This window comes from Atractosteus spatula, chromosome 1, assembly GCF_055471065.1.
Source record: "Atractosteus spatula isolate fAtrSpa1 chromosome 1, fAtrSpa1.hap1, whole genome shotgun sequence".
Lineage (NCBI taxonomy): Eukaryota > Metazoa > Chordata > Actinopteri > Semionotiformes > Lepisosteidae > Atractosteus > Atractosteus spatula.
Genome location: NC_142706.1, coordinates 65,295,160 through 65,316,195, shown reverse-complemented (window position 1 = coordinate 65,316,195; position 21,036 = coordinate 65,295,160). Strand labels below are relative to the sequence as shown.

General features: G+C 43.1%; 2 protein-coding genes across 6 annotated transcripts in view; one reads left to right on the top strand and one right to left on the bottom strand.

Moving 5' to 3' along the window:
- lima1a (LIM domain and actin binding 1a) overlaps positions 1-4,601 on the top strand; it is a 36,102-nt gene extending 31,501 nt beyond the window's left edge. For all 5 annotated transcript variants that reach the window (XM_088917578.1, XM_088917552.1, XM_088917568.1 and 2 more), the window contains 2 exons: positions 919-1,052; positions 1,515-4,601. In XM_088917578.1, coding sequence (XP_088773704.1) covers positions 919-1,052; positions 1,515-2,676 — 1,296 coding nt within the window. In that variant the 3' untranslated portion in view covers positions 2,677-4,601. The remainder of the gene's footprint in view (positions 1-918; positions 1,053-1,514) is intronic.
- Positions 4,602-6,265: 1,664 nt separating this feature from the next.
- Positions 6,266-11,413, bottom strand: LOC148841603 (ly6/PLAUR domain-containing protein 1-like). The gene is made up of 3 exons (XM_088917591.1): positions 11,299-11,413; positions 7,483-7,620; positions 6,266-6,498 (listed from the first exon to the last, which is right to left on the bottom strand). The coding sequence occupies exons 1-3, from the start codon at positions 11,411-11,413 to the stop codon at positions 6,266-6,268; spliced, it is 486 nt and encodes a 161-aa protein (XP_088773717.1).
- Positions 11,414-21,036: the final 9,623 nt, after the last annotated feature.

Sequence of the window (21,036 nt, the reverse complement as noted above, 5' to 3'; positions counted from 1 at the left end):
GGTGCTTACCTTCCCTTTGTCCCATGTGCAACCTTAACCCTACCCCTGTCCTGGGGGTTTTATGTGATGTTTACCCCTCCCTCTGTCACCTGTGTAACCCTAAACCTACCTCTGTCCCAGTACTGTATGTGATGATCCCCTAACCCTACCTCTGTCCCAGTCCTGTATGTGATGATCCCCTAACTCTACCCCTGTCCTGGGGCTGTATGTGATGTTTACCCCTCCCTCTGTCACCTGTGTAACCCTAAACCTACCTCTGTCCCAGTACTGTATGTGATGGTCCCCTAACCCTATCCCTGTCCCGGGACTGTATATGACGTTCCTCCCTTCCCTCTGTCCCTCTGTGTATTTTTCTATACAACCCTTCTTACAGTTAGTATCTCTTTGACTGTTTCTTCGTTTTGCAGCTATCTCTCCATTTCTTCCTGTAATTCCCCTCTCTCTTTTCCTCTCTTTCCTCCCTCTGTCCCCATGATCCCGGACGGTCAGTGCTGATGTGTGAGTATGTCTCCTGCTTGCTGGTTTGCATGAGACTCACCATTGCAGCCAGGGCTCATCCGAGTGAAAGTCTGGTGTAAATAGACACCGAATTACTCTCTTTGTTTGCCAGCTGCTGCATATTTTTTTAAGGCACAATTTAACCCAACCGTGGGTCAGTTTCAGGACCTCTTGGCTTAATGAGACACAATAAACTTTTCTCAGAGATGGACATGTCCTTTCAAACCAAAATAAAATTCACCGTGACCCAACCAGCTCCCACAGTTGGAAATCCATTCGCTTTTGCATAGTGAAGGTTATAAAAGTGGGTGGTGTGGTGGTGCAGTGGTTAGTATTGCAGCCTCCCTAGGCAGTGTGTGGTGTGGCCTGCTCATCACTGTGTGGCTGACAGTACACGTGCCCTTTCGTGTCCGTCTGCAGAAGTTCCAGCTGCCAGCACGCGAGACGTGTGTGTCCTGCCAGAAAACAGTCTATCCACTGGAGCGCCTCATCGCCAACCAGCAGATCTACCACAACGCCTGCTTTCGCTGCAGCCACTGCAACTCCAAACTGAGGTAAGAACGCCGGGTGTTGGCAGCCTGACTACGCAGACGCAGGTGAACACTGGGCAGTGCAGACGCAGGTGAACAGTGGGCTGCGCAGATGCAGGTGAACACTGGGCTGCACAGCTCGGCGGTTATCTGGCAAAATGCAGCAGAATTTATCCTGACAGCCAGAAACAGCTGATTCACGATCAATGAAGCCGTCAAGTTTTACACTTATAGTGCTCAGAAGTTCTTTTATTTAATCTGGCATCTTTATAAGAAAATTCTACATATTGGAAATGAAAACTTGAATTAACGCCAAACACGTCTTATTTTAAATTATTAGATAAGTAGTCAAGTTTTTAACTACCTGCAAAAAAGTGTGGGTCGTCCTTGACATGAGCCTTAAAAATAACCCAGTTTATACTTTTCTGAAGTGTTGTGGACTTCATGTGGAATATCCCTCTCTCTCGTCTCCCTCTGCTGAACCAGCCTCAGCACCTTCGCCTCCCTGCACGGGACGGTCTACTGCAAGCCGCACTTCAACCAGCTCTTCAAGGCCAAGGGGAACTACGACGAGGGTTTTGGGCACCGGCCGCACAAGGAGCTGTGGGAGGCGCGGGCCGACAGCGAGGAGCCGGAGGCGGCCAGCGAGGCCCATAGGGAAGAGCGGGTACAGCCACCCCAAGAAACGGCGCCCCCGGACAAGCGAGAGAGCCCCCTGGTGGAGGAGTCGCCCCTCGCCAAGGTCAATATCCTGGCGGCCAGCCTTGAAACCCGGGCCCAGGCCGTAGCGACGTCGGAGAGGCCCACCTCCGAGAAGCCGGCGGAGACCCGGCGACTCAAAATCGCCTGGCCGCCGCCTTCCGATGGGGAGAGGGGTAGCCCCGTGGGCGGGGTCGGGGAAGGAGGGCCGGTGAAGCCCTTCAGGGCCAAGTGGCCCCCAGAGACGGAGTCCGGGGCCCCTCCGGTGCCGAGTCTGGAGCGCAGCGAGATCAGCAGGCTGCGGCGCAGCTCGTCCCTGAAGGAAAGGAGCCGCCCCTTCACTCTGTCCCCCAGCCCCGCCCCCTCGGCGGCGCCCGTCGCCCGGGAACGGCTTCGCCAGCAGGGGGAGCTAGAGAGCCAGGGGACAGGGGAGAAGAAGGAAGAGGCGGGAGAGAGGGAGAGGACAGCGGAGCCGGAGAGCTGTCCCGCCCCAGTGCCGCGCGGCGCTGAACAGGAGAGGAAGGGCACCAGGGAGGAGGAGAGGATGCAGGAGGAGAGGGTGGAGGTGACCGGACCCGAGCAAAGTGTGGTGAATGGGGACTCTTCCCCAGAGGATGAGGAGGAAGACTCTGTCACAGAAGGAGAAGAGAAACCAGCCACACTGCTCCAAGGACAGAGCGAGGAGGAGGAGGAGGAGGAGGTGGAGGAAGAGGAAGAGGGAAAAGAAGAGGAAAAGGAGGAGCTCCAGCATTTCTCTCCCCTGCCACCCAAGCGTGCCGCCTCTCCAGAGGTCCTGACCCTCGATGTCAAACACAACCGCTCTTCCCAGGACGTGGGCTTCTGGGAGGGAGAGGAGGATGGCGGGAGGGTGTCCGTGGAGGAGCTGATCAAGAAGAACCGCTACTATGACGATGACGATGAAGAGGAGGAAGAGGAGAGGGAGGACTGACCCACCTGTTTTCAGGAAGCTTAAAAAAATCTAGAAAAACAAACAGTATGAAACAGTGTCCTAATGTCAGTCTTCAGAGTAAAGCCATTATTACTGGCTGCTTTTAATGTTTTAGTTTTCTTTAAGCTGTCCCAGAGCCAGAGTGAAGAGGAGTGAACAAAGCTGTTTTTTTTTAGTCACACACACAAAATGCTCAAGAGCCTTTTTAATTGTATTTTTGGGGCTTTTTTCGATGGAGTCAACTGAGTTCACGGCTAGCTTTCTGGTGCACAGTGAATGACTTCTGACTTTTGATCTTTTGTTTCCTCCTCCTGTGGTACAATCCTGATCACTATGCCTGGATGGGCTGCCTATGCCCATCATTCCCGACCCCCTTTCCTTATGAACAGAGCGTTGATTTGAGCAAAGAAGCAGAGAAACCATTTGAAACTCATACTGCAGATTCTTTGAAAAATCTATGATTGTTTTTCTGTACAGTTCTCTTTTGTATGTTGTACACTGTGATTTTTTTACAGAATCACTATGATTTATGAATGATGCAGTTCTAATACAGGGATAAAACTTGAGCTTCTGAGTGAGGATGTGGCATGTCACCTTAATATAATGCCTGTGAACTGGAAAGCCTCGCATTAACAAAAATGTAGCTCCGAAAAGTTTTTATTACATTTTATTTTTGTTGAAAACTGCTATCCTAATATATGAGCCAAGAATTGGGATGATTTAACAGGTTAAAATACAATGATCCAAAAGATACAGTCTTTTAATTCTTTTTTAGATTGCAGTTTTTACAAGTTTTTGATACAGAGAAAGCTTATGCAGTTAAAAAGTGGATTGCTTGTCTCATTTTGTTCCCGGACCAACCAGGTTTAAATAGAACAGCCTTTGAAATTATAATGGACTCAGACACGAGCTCTCTGAGTTTCAGCTACAGGTGAGCTGCTCTAAACTGGCTACTTTCAGAGAAATGCTTTATTACCCCCTGTAGACACCCTGCTATTCCAGTAAAGTTTGCAATCTTGAAATATACTGCCCTATCAAAAAAGCATTAGCAGATACCCTTAATTGTGGGTGCCTCCATCCAGTTGTGATCACCTCTTCATTAAGTTGAGGTGTTGGTAATATACATCTTTACAGATGTCTACGGATATGTAGCACCACATAACCAACTGCGGAGATGGAAGATGATGGGATCAATCCATTTATTTAGCTTTTTGTATTCTCATTCTGTCTTTTTTGGTGTGTTTTTTCTTCCAACTTCAGCTTGTTAACCCTTGAGGCTGTCTGAATTAATGCATTAGCCAGGTCTGATGTTGCCTTCCGTCATGCTTCAGAGTCATGTGCATGAATAGTTTTACCTCTTGCAAGGCCACTGAAATCAGTCTTTTTTTCCTTTATAACAGCACACTAAGAAAAAGACCTGGCAACTTAATACTTTACAGCCTTTGGAAGTCGGGGATATACCACATGCTGGCCGGTTCCCACTACTATGGAGGGGATAGGTCACTTCTATTGCACATGCATATTTGTAGGACAGTGCATAATCATGAACAGTTTTACATGTTAGTAATTTTTAAAGTGTAACTGTCACACCAGTTAACATTCATTTCTGAATCTGCTTTATAAATACAGTATGTGCTAGTGTTTTTGTGCACTGGACACTTCAGGTGCAGAGCACTCAAGATACTACACAAGGAAAAAGAAAAAGGAGTCATGGAGGTGGCTTGTGTGCGAATGAGGATGATGAAGGAGTTTGTAGGTTTTGTTGTTTGTTTTTTTGTCTGGATATGTTTTTTAAAAGTGGGCTCAAAGTAAACTGGAAAAGAATCTCATGCACACCAACAAAATTTTCATTTTTATGTGCCGTCTCAAATATTGTAATCTTAAACATTCCAGTCTTCCTGTTATTAAAGTTGTAATTATTATTATTTTTGTCCTCTGTCTTTTTTCCTAACATGTTTCATTTTCAGTCAAAACTTATGAAATGTAATACGTCTTTGAGCAAGTCTGAAACTAGAACAGACTCTGCAGGGCTGTGATGCTACTTTAGTGGAGACCCTAGAAGCTGCTGGAAAGGGTGAAGAGTCTGGTTTTTATTGCACCTGGGGTCTAAACAATTACAGTGATCGCTTGCTCGTTTGGGCCAATTGGAATTAAAGATCTTGAAAAACCTGATGGAGGGCCCCAGAAGGACCAGGTATAAAATGCTTTTTTTTCCATTTTGTTATCACAGGTTTGTATTAGCTTGGCTGTGACAGGACCAAATCAGATAAGACCTCATTTCCTACAGTGAATCAGTTTGGCCAACCTGTCACAGAACAGGACACTCTGGAATGAGCTCAAAGAAGTACAAGAAATCGTAATGTCTGATTATCAACGGATGTCTTTTATGTACATAAAGAGGGACTGTATTTCTTCACTCTTGAGAAGAGGGTACTGATAATGAGTATTTCAAATCCTGAAAGGTTATAGTCAATGCAGGGGCCCAGGTTTGGATGCTGGACACACTCTTGAAACCACAAATGGAAACTGAGAAAATGTGTATTTAGGGACTAAGTTTGAGGGACTAATATATCTGGCAAACAGCTTTGATCAGGAGACAAGGCTGGATTTTTTTAATAACAGGACAGTTGAGGGTTTTCTGCTTTTTTCTGCATTCTCTCTTAAAAGTGCACTCAGTGATCTTCCCTTTTCCCTCCGGCACATATTCAAACAAGTCCAGGAAAGATTCAAGACTGTTCTTTTTATTTTTGGGGGGCAGAATAATTGTCCGTGGTCTTGTGTTCAAGATCAGTTCCAGCACACAAGTGCTATTAAAGGAAAGGTATTGGCTCTGTGTTACAAGGTGTATATATCCAAGACATGAATAATCCAGTTCCCTTTCTTTGATTAAGTTGCATCCACAGGTGTAGACACAACACCTGTGTGCACAACACTTACTGAGGCTCCACGAAGACTTCACAGCACAACATGATATTCTTTCTCCCGCAGAAATGTGAGATCCTGACGCTAAGAAACAACTTCACAGGCGGTGCCAATTTTGAAATAAGGCACTCATACGCCGCTGCTTCAGGAACTTGCACATGGCGACAAATCTGAATGGCTAAGCAGCTTGTTTGTTGCCCAGAGGCATTGCAGCTTCTTTACCTTTTTATAACGGTAAGTGCAAATGTAGCGCCTTGTCATGAAGGCCCGTGCCATCACAGAGCGTCACTTATGAAGGGAGCACTTGGACTGTGCTGCATTCTGTACAACATTCAGCGCTGCATAGCGCAACGGAGAGCAGGGCAGCAGGAGGAATGGGGAAGCTGCCAGCCCACACAAACACTCAAGGCAACAGTCAAACACAGGAGCTGTGCTGCCCCAGCGGCAGCTCTCGTCACTGAAAGGCCAGGTCTGCTTCCCATGAGGATCAGCCGTACACGAACAAAAATTCCCTCTTACCGATTTTGCAAAGAGGAGGTCAAGTCCTGCTGCAAATGCAAAACAAGCAGAAGCTCTGCAGTTCTTACAGGAGAAGCCCCAGGAGGGGACGCCTTCTTCCCCCGTTTCTGCATCAGGGTGGTTGGTTTTAGTCGGGGGGGGGGGGGTTCTAAAGTGGGGGTCCCAGCAGTCCAGGCAGCAGGGAGGCAAGCAGCGCCAGCGCGGAGGGGCAAGGGGCTGGCGCGGAGGAGATGCGAGGTGGGCGCGGGCCGTTGCACAGAGGGGTGTTGCAGCAGCTGATGCACACAGAGCCCACGCGGCCGGGCGAGCAGAAGGACTGGTACCCCGCCGACACGATCAGACAGGTGGAGAAGGAAGCGCAGGCTTTGCGGTAGGACACCCCTGCGGGGACAGTGACGTCCAGACAAAAGTCAGACACCCCCCCCCCCCCCCCCCCCGGCTGGGGACGGAAGTAGATGCTTGTGCGTCTTCATACAGTATGTGGGTTCAAGCAACGAAAACAATCACTTAGAACCACCGAAGCATTTTCATCACCTGCTGGTAGCCATTTGACAAAACAACAAGTCACATCAGGAGATGCCCCAAAGAGAAACAAACTTTTGGATGTAGAGCCTTCCTCAAGAGGCTCTACAGCCAAAACACTTTTTCTCCTTTTTATTTCTCAGTGTAGAATTAACCTTTCCTTGTTCCTCTGACACAGCCTCCCCACTTGATCATTTAAAATAGAAAGTGATTGCTTCTGTGCCAAGAGCAATAAAGGAAACGCCGAGCCCACAGATTACAGTGAGTGCGTTCCTGATCAGCTGTATTAATCTGATCAGGAGAGTACGGTAAGTGTAGAGCACAGTGCACAGTGATCAGTCAGACACAGCGATGCACACAGGCAGGTGATCTGTGTTGAAAAGTTGAAAATACATCTCAAGGATTTCATCATAGGAGTGGCGGAGAGATAGAATTTGTTCCAAATAGAAGTAAAACTGAAATCGCACTTCAGATGAGTGCGGTATTGATGACCTAAGAGTCATGGCTAACTCTTTCCCCAATACACAACCTTCTAGAAGTGTTCTGCACCCCTGACACCACCCCCCTGGCAGAAGAGCTGTCGGGTAACCACAGGGGCTACCTGTTACAGTTACAGTTGCCCTTCAGGTCCTCCAGATGCTCAGGCCCGTCCTGTGGGCCGAGTAGAGGCTCTTGTTTGAGGAGCCCTGAGATGCATCTCCAACAGTGTCACTGCTTATCAAAGTGGGATTGTAGAGCCCTCACATCCTGAAGCAGTGCGTGGACTCACCAGTTTAAGTGCCTTGACTAATGTCTTGGGAATGGGCTGCGTTCCAGTGTAGCAAACCAGTAGCACCCACTTACCGTTAGCCCCAACCAGTATCTCCTTCTGGCAGGCGTTCTGGATGTTGGCCGTGCAGTTGACGATGAACTGGGGCGCCGAGCAGTCGTTCTCCAGCAGGTACTCCTCACAGTGGTAGCACTGCATCTGCAGGGCCCATCCTGAGGCCCCCAGCGCAGCAGGCCCAGGGGAAAAAACAAACGCGTTTCAGTCTCCGGTTACGTCAGCTCCTCGAGGGTGTTTACAGGCTCTTCGGCTTTTTGTGCCGAATCAAGATCTGTATTTTCATAGCTGGGTGTCGAGAAGCATTGATTTTTACACATTTTTATTTTCACTTTTTCTCTTTTTATGGCCTCTACAGTTTGTGGCTGTGTGTTTGCATGTGTCCTGCAAAGGACTCTGTTCCTGGGCTTTATAGATATGCCCAGGGCTGTTGTACCAAAAATAAGCGACTTCCTGTTTGTTGATGTTTTTTCCCTACGCAATACGGGAAACCAGCACCTTACTAAAGAGATGCAATTACACCTGAACGTCAGCAGATGGCGCTCTCTCTCTATAATTGTTAAAAGTTGAAAGTTTTGTAAGAAAATACTTCTGTGAACGAATGGAGTAGACTTTGACCCCCCCTTACGCAAGGAAATTGCAATGAATACGCAGTTAGCATAAAAACCAGTGTGTTCTGAAGAACAGACTGTACCTTTAAACTTATTATTTAACATCTCATTAAACTTATACTTCATTGCTTTCCAGTATTAGCTGAGAAACCTTTTAGTTGGCTCTGTTTGAGAATAAGAAACTTTTACCCAGAGTCTTACAGGTCACACAGTCAGCCCTGTCTCCATGCTGAGAAAGATTTATGTCTGGGCTCTTTACATCCTCATTCTTGCTAAAGTCTCATAAATGCTGGTCATGTCTGGTGCTCACTGTCTGCCAGGCAGCACTGCTAACCCTGCTGTTTCCACTAATGTTGACAGAATGACCCATGAAGGACAGGGGGCAGGCGGAGTTCACCAGAGGTCGTGGTACAGAGAGCAGAGTTGTTACAAAGTTGCAGGGAGACCTTTTGTATTCAGTTTAGTGACTCAGACGCCCTGGTATACATAGATATGGGGAATCAGTGTGGCAGTCCCAGGCTGTACGTGACTCTCCAGACAAGTGTCTGCTCTTTAATCCAGACAGAAGGATAAGATGTGTTGGGCACAAAAACTGTTATCTGCCAGTGCCAGGTCAGCGAGAGAAGCTGTTGCTCAACAATCAACCTGTTGGAAGGCACATCATTTCAAAGGTTAAGCAATACTGACATTTATGTCAGTGAAAAAAAACAAAAAAAAGAAATAAATATCATCATCCTGTCATATATTATTTACATGTTCAGTAATTTCATTTCTAATTTTGTATTCAATGCTTGTGCTACACTATTCTGTTTCTCCTGTTGTTTCCACAGGCTGCACTAATTGATAGTTGAGGGACTGGATTCTGAATAACTTTCTGAAAGCCCATGGCATTCATCAATGATCTCAGATAACTGCAGTCACAGGTTATCTTCTAGATAACTGCAGTCAGTAACATAGCAGTTGTCCTACAGAAATGCAGTTTATGAGAAGAGATATGGAGAGTTTTACTGATGACAGAATTCCCCATTTCAAGAGTTACTTCTTTAGCTGCAGCCACTGTTTACTTTGACATGGTAAACAAGAGGAGGCTGGAGGAACCTTTATCTAGGGAGCAAAAGAGCTGTCAGAGGGAGAAATTGCATCGTCAAGCCTGCACTTCTGCAGATCTCCAGTGAGCCCCGAGGGCTGGCGTGACAGCTTGCAGTGTAACAGAATCCAAATGTCACACTTACAGTAGGAGGGCATGTGCTTGCTAAACCTAAGCCATGCTCTATCACATTGCTTTCACCAATGGGGATCCGCAACTAATTCAAACGACAGGTCAGCCAGTGCTTCTGACACCAATCACTTGTGTTGGCGTGAAGTGACCTTTGAGAATGTGATCTGGCCAGGCTGAAGAGGCCATGGGGCATGTTAGCCTGGACTTTTGACCTATTGAATTGGGTGGAGCAGCGGCTCTGTGGCTAAGGATCTGTGCCTGTGGCTGGAAGGTTGCTGGTTCATATCTTGCAGCTGGCAGAGGAATCCTACTCTGTTGGGCCCCTGAGCAAGGCCCTTACCCTCAGCTGTTCCAGGGGTGCTGTATGAATGGCTGACCCTGCGCTCTGACCTCAAGCTTCTCTCCCTGTCTGTGTGTCTCATGGAGAGTGAGCTGGGGTATGTGAAAAGACAAATTCCTAATGCAAGAAATTGTATATGGCTAATAAAGTGATCTTACCTTATTGATTCATTTATACAGTTTACACCCATCACTTTAATAAGATAAGATCACTTTATTAGCCATATAAGTTCTGTAAAATAAATGGCACTATTGTTATAACTGTCAGAATGATTCTTATAGTTATTTTATTTGTACTGAAGTGCATCATGATACCAGGAGCACAACATGTTAAAAACAATTGAAATTAACACATACGATACTTGAATTACCTCATTGTGTTGCATTACTGTTTTGGGGGTAACTGGCTTTGTATTTTAACATACTGTGTACAGTATATTTCTAGTTTATTAACGTTACATTTTAAACCATTCACATCATCTATTAGAGGTCTGCAACAGTTTCTTTAGTAATAATTGTTATTGCAGTTTACTGCAATATCACCGTAATTACTGTGATAATGATTTACTAAGAGCTTATAATCAGTATCCAAATTATGCCACAGTTGAAGACCTGTCTGTCATTACTCTGTGTTCTTCTGTGAACTATTATATATAAAATATTTAATCTAAATTCTTCTCACTGTTTATTACAGATGTTCATTATGTGAAGCATATTTTGAAATAGTGAAATAGTGAGTTTGCAATTAACAGTAACATACACTATACTGCTAGATTGTTTCCCTATATGTAAATGTAGTTGACTGACCACAGGATATTTTGCAACTCTAGGCTACAGCTCCTATCGTATGAAATTGTAACTATTGTTTTAAATGTTAGAAATAAAGCTGTTTATTTTTAATAAACAATTAGTAAATTGCTTTGTGCTTTGCAGTCAGAGAATTCAAAATTCAATTTCTTTTTGTCCAGAAACCTAGTTTAGCTGTTAGTTTCCTTCCTGGATTTGATTGTCTTTAATTTCTTATAATTATGTTTTGCATCATTTTGGGGTGATCACACAACTACTAAAACACCGTGTCTGTGTTCTCCCTTACAAAGCGGCAGGGATCACAAAAGAGGAACTGTATCTGACCAGTGTAAGATGCCGTAGCATTGTTCTAGGAGTGCTTCTGTTGTGAAGTTGGTAATACAGTAACACATCTTGAAGGTTATAATACAGTATTTGTCCATCCTTCAACACTGATTAGGAGACTCCATCTCTCTGCTTCATGTATTTCTAGTCCGTCTGTCCAAAAGTGAATCGCGGTATCCAGATTCGTTATGATGATCACAGGGTCTCAACCTGTGCAATATCCTGCGCGTAATAAAATCCCACACAAGATTAGTCCCACACAGGACTGATCCCACACGAGTAAAGATTATCCAAATAAACACTGGCTTCAATTGCTTAATAACCACAAGCAATAAAAATACGACCCGATAGAATTTCAAATTTTGTAGATTCATATACAATATACAATAGATATTTAATAGATATACTTATATAATAGATATACTTAATATAACAGACTGATCGTCGATTAATGTAAAATGGAAAAAAATGTTCATGCAGAAGGTTTACAGTTAAACAGTCAGGTTGCATGATACGGTCTGAACGGTCTAACTCACCTGAAGTGAAGACACATCCGCACAGAGTTGTACAAAACAGTAAAAAGCGCATTTTCTCAACAACTCCATGAGCAGGTACTGTGCTGTCCCCCGAAAGGCAATATCGAGCATTCATATCATAGCAATTATTATTATTATTAGCTTTATGTTCGGCGCGGTTGATACCGAGACAGGCGCGCTGTCTGGACTTGCTGCGGAGTTGACCAGGAATAATCTGAAACAGTTCCTTGGACCTCCTGCGCGTATTAAAGAGGCATGGACGTCATTTCAGATTCCCACCTGGAAGCTGAGAATCAGTCGCAATGTATGGTGCACCATACTTCTGAACCACACGCGTCCCTGTTCCTGATGTTTCGTTATTGTTATTTTTCTTTTTGTGCAGATGAGCCACTAGCAAACCCAGCCCCTAGGTTGCGTCTCTCACACTCGGTAATTGTACTGTTTGGTGCGTATGCGACTAATTTAGACTCATTGCTTATTAAAGCTACAAACAACTATGGACCGTTTTCTAAGACAAAATCATGTTTTTGTCAATTTCACAGTCTTACCATGCCTGACAGAAGAATTTATGTTTTAAAATCACATTTTAAATCTTAAAACATAAAGGTGTCCTAAAAATATCCAATGATGAGAGTTTGGAAGAAAACCACTTTTCTGTTCATTTAAAAAAATACCCAGCGCAGGAGGAGACTGTCAACAGTTTAATCCCTCCTTTTCAGGGTTTAAAACATGTTGATAACAGTACAGTGTCACGAGTACCAGGTTATGACCTAACGTATCTCCAGAGTAGCAACATAAACCCGCAGGCTGGTGTTTTTGTAAGTGTTAGCCACTTACAACCCATGAGAATGTCTACAGTGACACATTATCCAGGTCTGCTGTTGCATGTCTGGTTGCCACTTAGTGAAGGCTTTGTTACTAATTTAGCACGAGACTGTTTTAGCTCGTTGAAGCTAAGATAAATAGACTATGAAGCCTGCGCGCAACTTTACGGGAAGATGAAGCACCAATTAATAAGTTCCTTTGTGAAGGATCACTGTGGAGCCAATCCGGGGTTTTGTGCTTTTTTATGTGTATTCACTCAGTTTTCTGAGGGTTGTAGTTCTTAATGAAGACGTGACAAGATCGTGAATGCTTAGCGGGACCTTTTTCTCGGGTAAATTAGAGTCCGATGTGTCTTCTGTTCTCTATTTAAATACGGTACCTTATTTGTGCCGTCAGTGCCACTAGAATTGTAGGTGCGGTTTGGAGATGGAAAATTCGGGTTGAATTCTTCCCTTCAATTACAGTTCGCACGTTCTGAATTTGTGTGTGCCGTCAGTGACTGTAAATTTCAGAAGATTCGCCGAAAAGCTGTGTTTCAATGCACCGCACAGCAATTTTTCATTCGGGATTTCTCAGTACTGATTTTTTTTTGACTGTGAGTAATTCGGTTTGACTGCTTTCAACATCTTTAGCAGGACCACCATCTTTTTTTAATGACCACGGAGAGTCAAGAACTTGGTTTTACGTCTCATCAGCAACTTTTAACAGTATAGTGTCCCCCTCACTATACTGGGGCATCGGGACCCACAGTGACCGCAGGGTGAGCGCCCCCCGCTGGCCCCACTAACACCTCTTCCAGCAGCAACCTTAGCTTTCCCAGGAGGTCTCCCATCATGGTTCACACGTGCTTAGCTTCAGTGGGTTGCCAGTTGTGAGTTACAGGGTGATATGGCTGCTGGCTATATGTTTCAATTAATAATTATTTCCTCCCTTGAATCAGTCAGTACATGGTTTTCTTTTCACTGTTCATCAGTTTTTGCTAGCCTTTTTGCTAGCAATTTAATTCATATTTTTCCATCTCATTGCAACTCCATAATTGTTGTCTGTACTCCCACTTAATGTCAGTTTTCTTTACTGTAAGCCACCCTGTATAAGGGTGTCTGCTATGAAAATGACAGGACTCAGATTGTTTCATAGGTAACCTTGTGAAATCAAGTGCATTTTTAAATGATCAGCTGTAAAGGACCTTGGAATGATAACTGTGCTTGGAGGAGCAAGTGATTAAATTAATTACCCCAGAAGAGCCCTGCAGTCCCTGGAGTTCAACACCTCTGCTTTCACAGTTCCATATGTATGCAAGCAGAAAGGCTTCCTAAAGACTGAACTGGCTACAGCTCCAAACAGGTTTATAAACATTTTCATATCACTTTCCCCACTGGAGTAAATACTGACTTTTTCACTCAATGAGACCTGTTGTGGGAGATTTATGCATTATGCATGTAACAACAGAGGAGAGATTTTGCATCAGAGATATTAGCTGCTTTCAGGAGATAGAAGCTTTAAGACCAGGGCGATTGAAACCAACTCAGGCAGCAAGCCAACTTGAAAAGCCCCTTGGAGACATGTGTGTTTACTTATTTCTAAGTCACCTGAAGATACATTTCAGATTTTGAAAAAATGCACTAAAAGGCCATTTTAAATCTAGTGAGATTGCTGATACTTTAGTAGGAAGACCTTTGAGAAAGTGACTGGAGCTACAGTAAGTTTGGCCAGTAATTAGAGATATAACCTTTCGTAGTGTAAATAGGACACTCAATATCTATACTTTTAGAGGGGGACCTAAGAGTTCAAAGAGGATCTAATGTTGGCAAAATTATTATGCTTTTGAAAAATCTAGTGACAGGAACAAAGCAATTCAGAAGCTTGTTAAATGATTCACCCTTTCTAAAATATGAACGCTGTTAGCATAACTGTCTAACCACATCTGTCACTTAACAGGCTATGTGTAAACCCACCAATCAGCTGCTTAGAGCCAACCAGCAGCCTCAACCAAGAGCAGTGCCTGACTCACTGCTTAGCTGCAGATACACATTTGCAATGGGAGGGTTAGTAATTAAGCCACTTCAAGAAACGCTATGTGTCTCTGGCTGCAGGTAATGAACGCCTTTGGAGTTTGCGCTAATTAGGTGCAGTTTCAAAAGTGTAATTAAAAGATCAATTCATAGTCAATTAAGCAAGATTTTTGTGGGAGGCATATACTCATGTCTGATGTAATAACGGCTAGGTGTTGGCAGATATTAACCCCAAGTATCATTGCTTAAGTATACAACGAGACTAGATTCTCAAGCAGAATACTGTTTTTAAGGGGAACACTGAGAGAATGAATTCTGTTTATATTTCCAGCAAAGACATGTAAAGTGTTTAATTCCAGGCAATTAATTGGTGTGTCACAACCATTACTGGGCCACCTGGCTCCATAATCCTGTGATGCTTAGGAAGGTGTTTTTCTTCACCTTGACTGGACTTCACCAATGACGTTCTGCTAATTACATCTTACTAGAAGGAGAGTTAATTGCTTTTTTTGTCGAAGTACTGTGACACCTGTTCATTAAAGGCATAAATCTACACTCATAGGGAAATATTTATGTATTAATGTCATGCACCTTATCTCATCGATTGCTAGAGACTGCCATCTTACACAGCTGGACTCCATAGCACTTGTTTGTGTATGAAACACAAACCATGGGACACTACTGATTCTCGAGTATTTTCAGTACTTTAGAAGAATTTGTAATCCTTGAATCAGGTTTCCATGTAATGTGTTCATGATAAACACTCAAGACATTTCTTTGAATTACTCAGTTTAAAACATACATTTGAGCCTGGCAGTGCATCAGATAGCTGTTTAGTGGAGTAAAAGCAATTTTAAGTGAGGTCATACTAGTTACTTACATTATATTATGCACTGAAGTCTATAGTGCACATTGTGACTAAATATAGCACACCAGTTGTGTATAATTACAATAAAAGAATTTGAAAACAATAAAATAAAACTCATAAGTTCAACAGTGTGCCACTCTTGTTTTATTCCAGGTGAAACACAACATTTTTGCTGTAAAGCCTTCTCCAGAAGGCTGTTTTTCAGCATGGAATTAACCTCTCAGTGTGTACATTAGCCAATTAAACCTATTTTATGGCACCATGTTTCAGAAAATTCAGGAAAATTATGTTTGTTTTGCTTCCAAAAACGTCCATCAAAAGTTTTAGGACTGAGTAACAGGCAACCAGAGGGATATCTGTGTGTATGTATGTAACAACATCCATGACAGGCTTTTGATTCTTATTTTAAAAATATTTTATATCTTTTCCTAGTGAAAGATTCTTTGAGTTATTAAAATATCACACCAAATTAATATGAATTTCACCCTGCAATAAAGAAGCAGGCGGTGATTCAGAAAGGTGTTTCGGAATCCTAGCAGATGACTTGGAGCCAGTTGCTAAGCAACAGAGCCTCTCTGTCTCTCTCTGACAGGTTGCGCTGTGAGTTACAGGCCTCTCTCAGAGGAGTTCATTTCAGTTCACAGACTGCAGTAACACCTAGGCCTACTGTGCCTCTGACACTCAAGGATAAATAAATTATTTTAGCTTTTTTAAGTGGCTGATTTACTGAGTTTAATCAACTCTAAAATGAAATCATTTCCCTTTCCATCCTGATTAAAATAATATTTTTCTGTACACCTTGCCTTCTGCCCACTCTGTCAGAAGCAGACTCCTGGGAGGCTGGTCCTCTGCACACTGGTGATTGGCAGAGTGTGATTACAGTGGACTGTAAGAAACAGGGCGATAGACAGTGACAACTAGAAAGTCAGGTTAAATTAACAGTGAGAAAATGACTTCCAGAAGGGAAATGAAATAAGACTCCAACTATAGTATTTCAGAGGACATTCTACAGTGAAAGTATACATTACCTGCAGTAATAAAGACAAAGCAAGCAACCACTATCATGAAATTGTGATAATGTAAAACTAAGCAGGGAATGGTTACAAACAGCAAGTGTCATAAGAAAGTTAGAAACAAGAGGGGGCCATTCAGAACATCTAGTGCGCTTTGTTCTTACTGTAGCTAATTGGTTCAAGCATCTCATCCTGCCATTTCTTGAAAGATGCCAGGAGAATCGGCTGCATCATCATGGCTTGTTCCACACTCCTACCACCCTTTGCGTTTAAACCGGCTCCTGTTCTCAAGTGGGCACTGCAGGGAACTGCACTTCAATTTTTGTCATTTGGTTTACTGTAATATTGAACTGAACCCACAGAAATAGCCTTGAGAGCGGACGCTTGAATGGGATAAACTTGTAGTCTTTGCTCAAATATTTAAAAAGTTTTTTTTTTACCCTGTTGATGTAGGACATTCTTTAGAGTATCTGGTTGCTCTTCTCCGACTGATTCCAAAGCAGCCATGTCTTTTATATCGTGGTGACCAGAATTGTATGCAATATTGTCAATGAGCTCTTGCCAACAGATCTCACCAATTTAACTTAACTCTAAGTTTTAAATTTTAGACCTTTAAACTCTAAATCATATAGCCAAGCAGATGATCTGTAGTCAGTTCCACAACTTTGCACATAATACCATTATTGGTGTTACTGAGCTTGGTTTTGTCACTGGTTTTAGGGACTATTTTCCTGATTGGAATCTTCATGACTTGTCAATTTCTTGTATATGTTGTTACAAAAAGAAGTATGTCTTTCAAATTATCATCCCGTGATGGGGATGACAGCAACTTGGAAGAGCAGGAGGCTGACTGACAGTAAGACGAGACATTTATGGATGTATGCTTGTCGTTTTAGGTATAATGTTGACTTAAGATGATTTTTGCCTGTTTTTGTGTGTTTCAGGTCTGTCTGCTTTGAATGCAATGACGTGTCTTCAACAAGGGAGGGCTTCGTAGTTCCAATTTAAATTTTAATTAGAAATATCTTCTTTGACCATCCCTCGGCTAAAAAAACTGATCTGGCTTCAGAAGAGTTGACAGACACTTTAATTCTCTCCGAAAGGAAGCTCTTCAGTTGTCCTCTTGAAAATGGAAACAGGTCATGGAGGTGAAAGTGTGTTCTCTCTCCGTGTCTAGAGATAATTCAAGCAGCCTGATCTGGACTCGATGGCCATCGTGGTTCAGATACAGTCAGGGTGTGTCCAGAGTAGCTGAGGAATTTTAAGACGTTCATTATTAAACTTTAAAAACACTCACTCATAGGGAGGAATTGTAAAAGAAAACCTTGAAAACTCAATAAAGAATATACAGTATAGGATACATAATGCCTAATGCATTAATGGGTGTTGTATACTATATAAGTGGCTTTTTTCCTGGAGGAAGTTTGTAGATCCGATGTCTGAAAATTGGCTTCACTGTCCTGTCAAAAAGGAAGGGTTTAGGACAGTCTCATATGAGCTCTAAGGATGGGGTGTTGTGAATGCAATTTGTATCCGCTGATTACAGAAAAGAAGCCTCACAGGAAATCTAGAAAGTTGCAATCAGACTAACTGCAGGGCTCCAGGACATGATATATGAGGCCTGGTTAAGAGAGTATAATCTTTACAGTTTGGGCAGTTTTAGTATAATGATGGCCACAAGCAGGAGGACTGAAGCTTTTAAATGTTCAGTGTTGTGGGTTCGAGACTAGGTCACACCACTAGACACACCAATACCTCATTATGAAAGTTCAACACATCTTTTGAACTGAAATATGTCAGTCAAAAATATGTAACAGAACAGTGTTTGGCACAGTACTATTTACAACACCTTTGGAGTAGAACTGTTTTTGAAAAAATTCACCATTTGTTTATGGCTTCTGTGTGATGTTTTGGAAGTGCAATTTATGTAGCACCTTCACATACTATACACTGTACAAAAATATTTAATTGATTTTGGTTTTACACAAAAGACCCGGGGAAAGACAAACAGGAAGTTCACAACAGATTTATTTTCTTTACTAAAATCTGAGGAAACAAGCGATGCCTGAAAAGCAACGGTCCTATTCTGAAGTTCCAGACACAGCAGACTTAAGAAGGTGTGTGCACTCTGAGATTCACCATTTTTACCGGCTCTTAAACCGCAGCTGTACCCTAACAGATGGCAAGAGAAAAGCAGTGCTGCATAATCAGTTCCTATCTTGAATAGCCTTTTTTCCAGGGCTTCCAGAGGGAATTTGCAAGAGGTATTTCTATAGGACAAACTTCCAACATGTTCTGATCCTGGAGAGAGAGTCTTATACTGTAGAACAAGATATTTTTGACTGCTTATTGTAAGCTGGCCAGTAATTCAGTAATTCATACGTAATTCAGAGATCTCCAGAACCAGACCTGTCCGTTCCAGACTGCAGTGAGCAGTGGATTTACTATCCATTGTAAGTCTTTAGAAATTATTGATTAATAACCTATGAACCTATTTGACTGTGGGTTAGGCTACATATAACTGGGACATACTGTATTAAAAGAGAGTATTTAGAGAGATTCAGTGTGCGTTACGATGCCTTTAATATATTTTTGACTTTATGCAGGTCCCATCTAAAGGGATTCTAAATATGTATACACTGAGTATCAAAGGAACATTTTTACTCTAGGCATGCTTACTTTTAGAAACATAAAATAAACAGATTTTATATCTTCACTAAATATTTTTGGCAACATTTGGATGAATTGATTGTTCATGACTTACCTTGATGCACCTCAGCTACTTTGTCTATTGCAGAAGCAAAAAAATCACATGGTTGGTCTGAGAACTGATTGGGCGAAGGCGAAAAGGTGATTTAACACGTTAAATGTCAGATCAGGTGAAAACCAAAAGGAAAAACCCTGAAGAAACCCGAATCCTCTTTAGCAAGTGTGTTATGGTTTTGTGTAGACCACCCTGATGGACATCAGTAAGTGTAACACAGATGTCCGGATCTTTGTGTATCATCCTGACTTGTCAACATCTCCAGCAGGAGAACACACATCCTGTCTGCTTGTCTAACACTGGTTTTCTTCAGGGTAAAAAAGTGAGCGTTACGTTGTGAATTCCCTGCTGGCCAGACCTGAGCTCCATTAAACATGTGATGGACAGCAGCAAGGGCTTGGAGACCAGTGATGAGTCTTTGATAAGGGAGAAGAATGGAACATCTGTTCAATTAAAAGTCACTGCTTTTGCAAAAATGACAGTTTTTGCTAATAGATTTGCATTTGTGTTGCAGTTTTAAGTGAATAGCTGCTTTTGATGCTCAGTATATATACAGTATAAGAACGCGTTTTTCAACAAGACCACTTCTCTGACACTCCAGGTCTCATCAGTGGCTGAGATTTGAGATTTATTTTACAAAACCTGTAGGGCATCTCCGTTACTGGTATTGTGCTGGGGTGCAGGGCAAGGACATCTACCACCCTGATTTCTGTTACAACCACAAAGGAAAGGTAGCACAGTCTGTTTTTTAGGTTTAAAATGTAAACTAACTTGATGTTTGTGCTACAGCCCCTATACCACAGGTGTCCATTTATCAAACACAGTGCCAGAGGTAGCATGGATGAGAGGGTCAATGTCTTTCGCTGACATGGCACCTGGCAAGACCCGCCGATGTGTGGCCAAGCAGCAGCAGCGCTCAAACAAATCTGCACCACCACTCTCCGTCTGTTAGTTTTGTATTTTCACTTCCCACCCAAACCAGTTGCCTCATAGTCCGTGGTGGTAAGACACATGCATCTTCCTCCTGGCAGGGCTGTCACTAGACCAGTAGATTTCCATTTAATAATAATTGCTGACACTTACATAGGCACTTTTCTGGACACTCCACTCAAGGCTCTTTACAACTACTGGGGACTCCCCTCCACCACCACCAATGTGCAGCCCCACCTGGATGATGCTCCGGCAGCCAGTGTGCACCAGTACCTCACTACACACCAGCTATCAGTGGGGAGGAGAGCAGAGTGATGAAGCCAGTTCATACATGGGGATTATTAGGAGGCCATGATTGGTAAAGGCCAGGACGCTGGGGTAACACCTTTTCTCTTCTCTAGAAACGCCCTGGGATTTTTAATGACCACAGAGAGTTAGGACCTCAGTTTTATTTCTCATCCAAAGGACGGCACCTTTTTACAGTATAGCGTCCATGACACTATACTGCGGTATTTAATACCCACTGAGCAGGGTGAGTTCCCCCTTCTGGTCCCACTAACACCTCTTCCAGCAGCAGCCTTTGTTTTCCCAGGAGGTCTCCCATCCAGGTACCGGCCAGGCTCACAGCTGAGCTTCAGTGGGCTGCCAGATTGTGAGCCGCAGGGTGATTTAGCTGCTGGTCCTTATAATGGACACACCGGAGAGGACTGTGGGGCCTGTGCAAGGGCTGAAGAGGAAACAGGAAAACCTGTCCCTTGGTGCGTGGAGGGACTTTGTTGCATGAATCCAGCCTCCTTAGCCTTAGAGATTTTATGTTACAGCTGTAAGAATTTAAATTCTTTGTAAGAATGGTGTACATTGTAGAAATAAAGTTTACTGTCATAAACAAATAATGGACACTAGAGTTGAAAGTGGTAGATCAAGTTTTGTAGAATTTTTATATCTATCATGTGACCTCCGATTCCCTAAAGAGCTCTCTGACCTTAACCTTGATGATATACGCTACAATTGGATGTCTTTTTGCATGTTCCCATTTTTATCTCCTAGGGAAGCAGGAAACCTCTTTCTCTGAACTTACAGAGGGCAGAACGTTATTGTAGATATGTTGTTGTGGGATTTTATGCAAAGGAATAAATAAATGTGACGCTTGTGATTTGTAGAATTAAGTTACAACAAAGGGTGATTTAGCATTGCACAGAGCAATTATAATCTCAGTATAATATGTTTTTTTAAGAAAGATGCATTACCAAACACACTGTGCATGATGTCATACACAGAATGAAGCCAGATGCTTAGGACTCAAGTGAACAGAAGCGATGTATAACT

What these genes read in the sequence shown, in the direction of transcription:
- LOC148841603 (XM_088917591.1), bottom strand. Translation starts at nt 11,413, where the DNA reads ATGAATGCTCGATATTGCCTTTCGGGGGACAGCACAGTACCTGCTCAT. An exon ending in CGGATGTGTCTTCACTTCAG is followed by an intron (nt 7,621 to 11,298) that starts GTGAGTTAGACC and finishes TGGGGGCCTCAG; the next exon opens with GATGGGCCCTGCAGATGCAG. An exon ending in GATACTGGTTGGGGCTAACG is followed by an intron (nt 6,499 to 7,482) that starts GTAAGTGGGTGC and finishes CTGTCCCCGCAG; the next exon opens with GGGTGTCCTACCGCAAAGCC.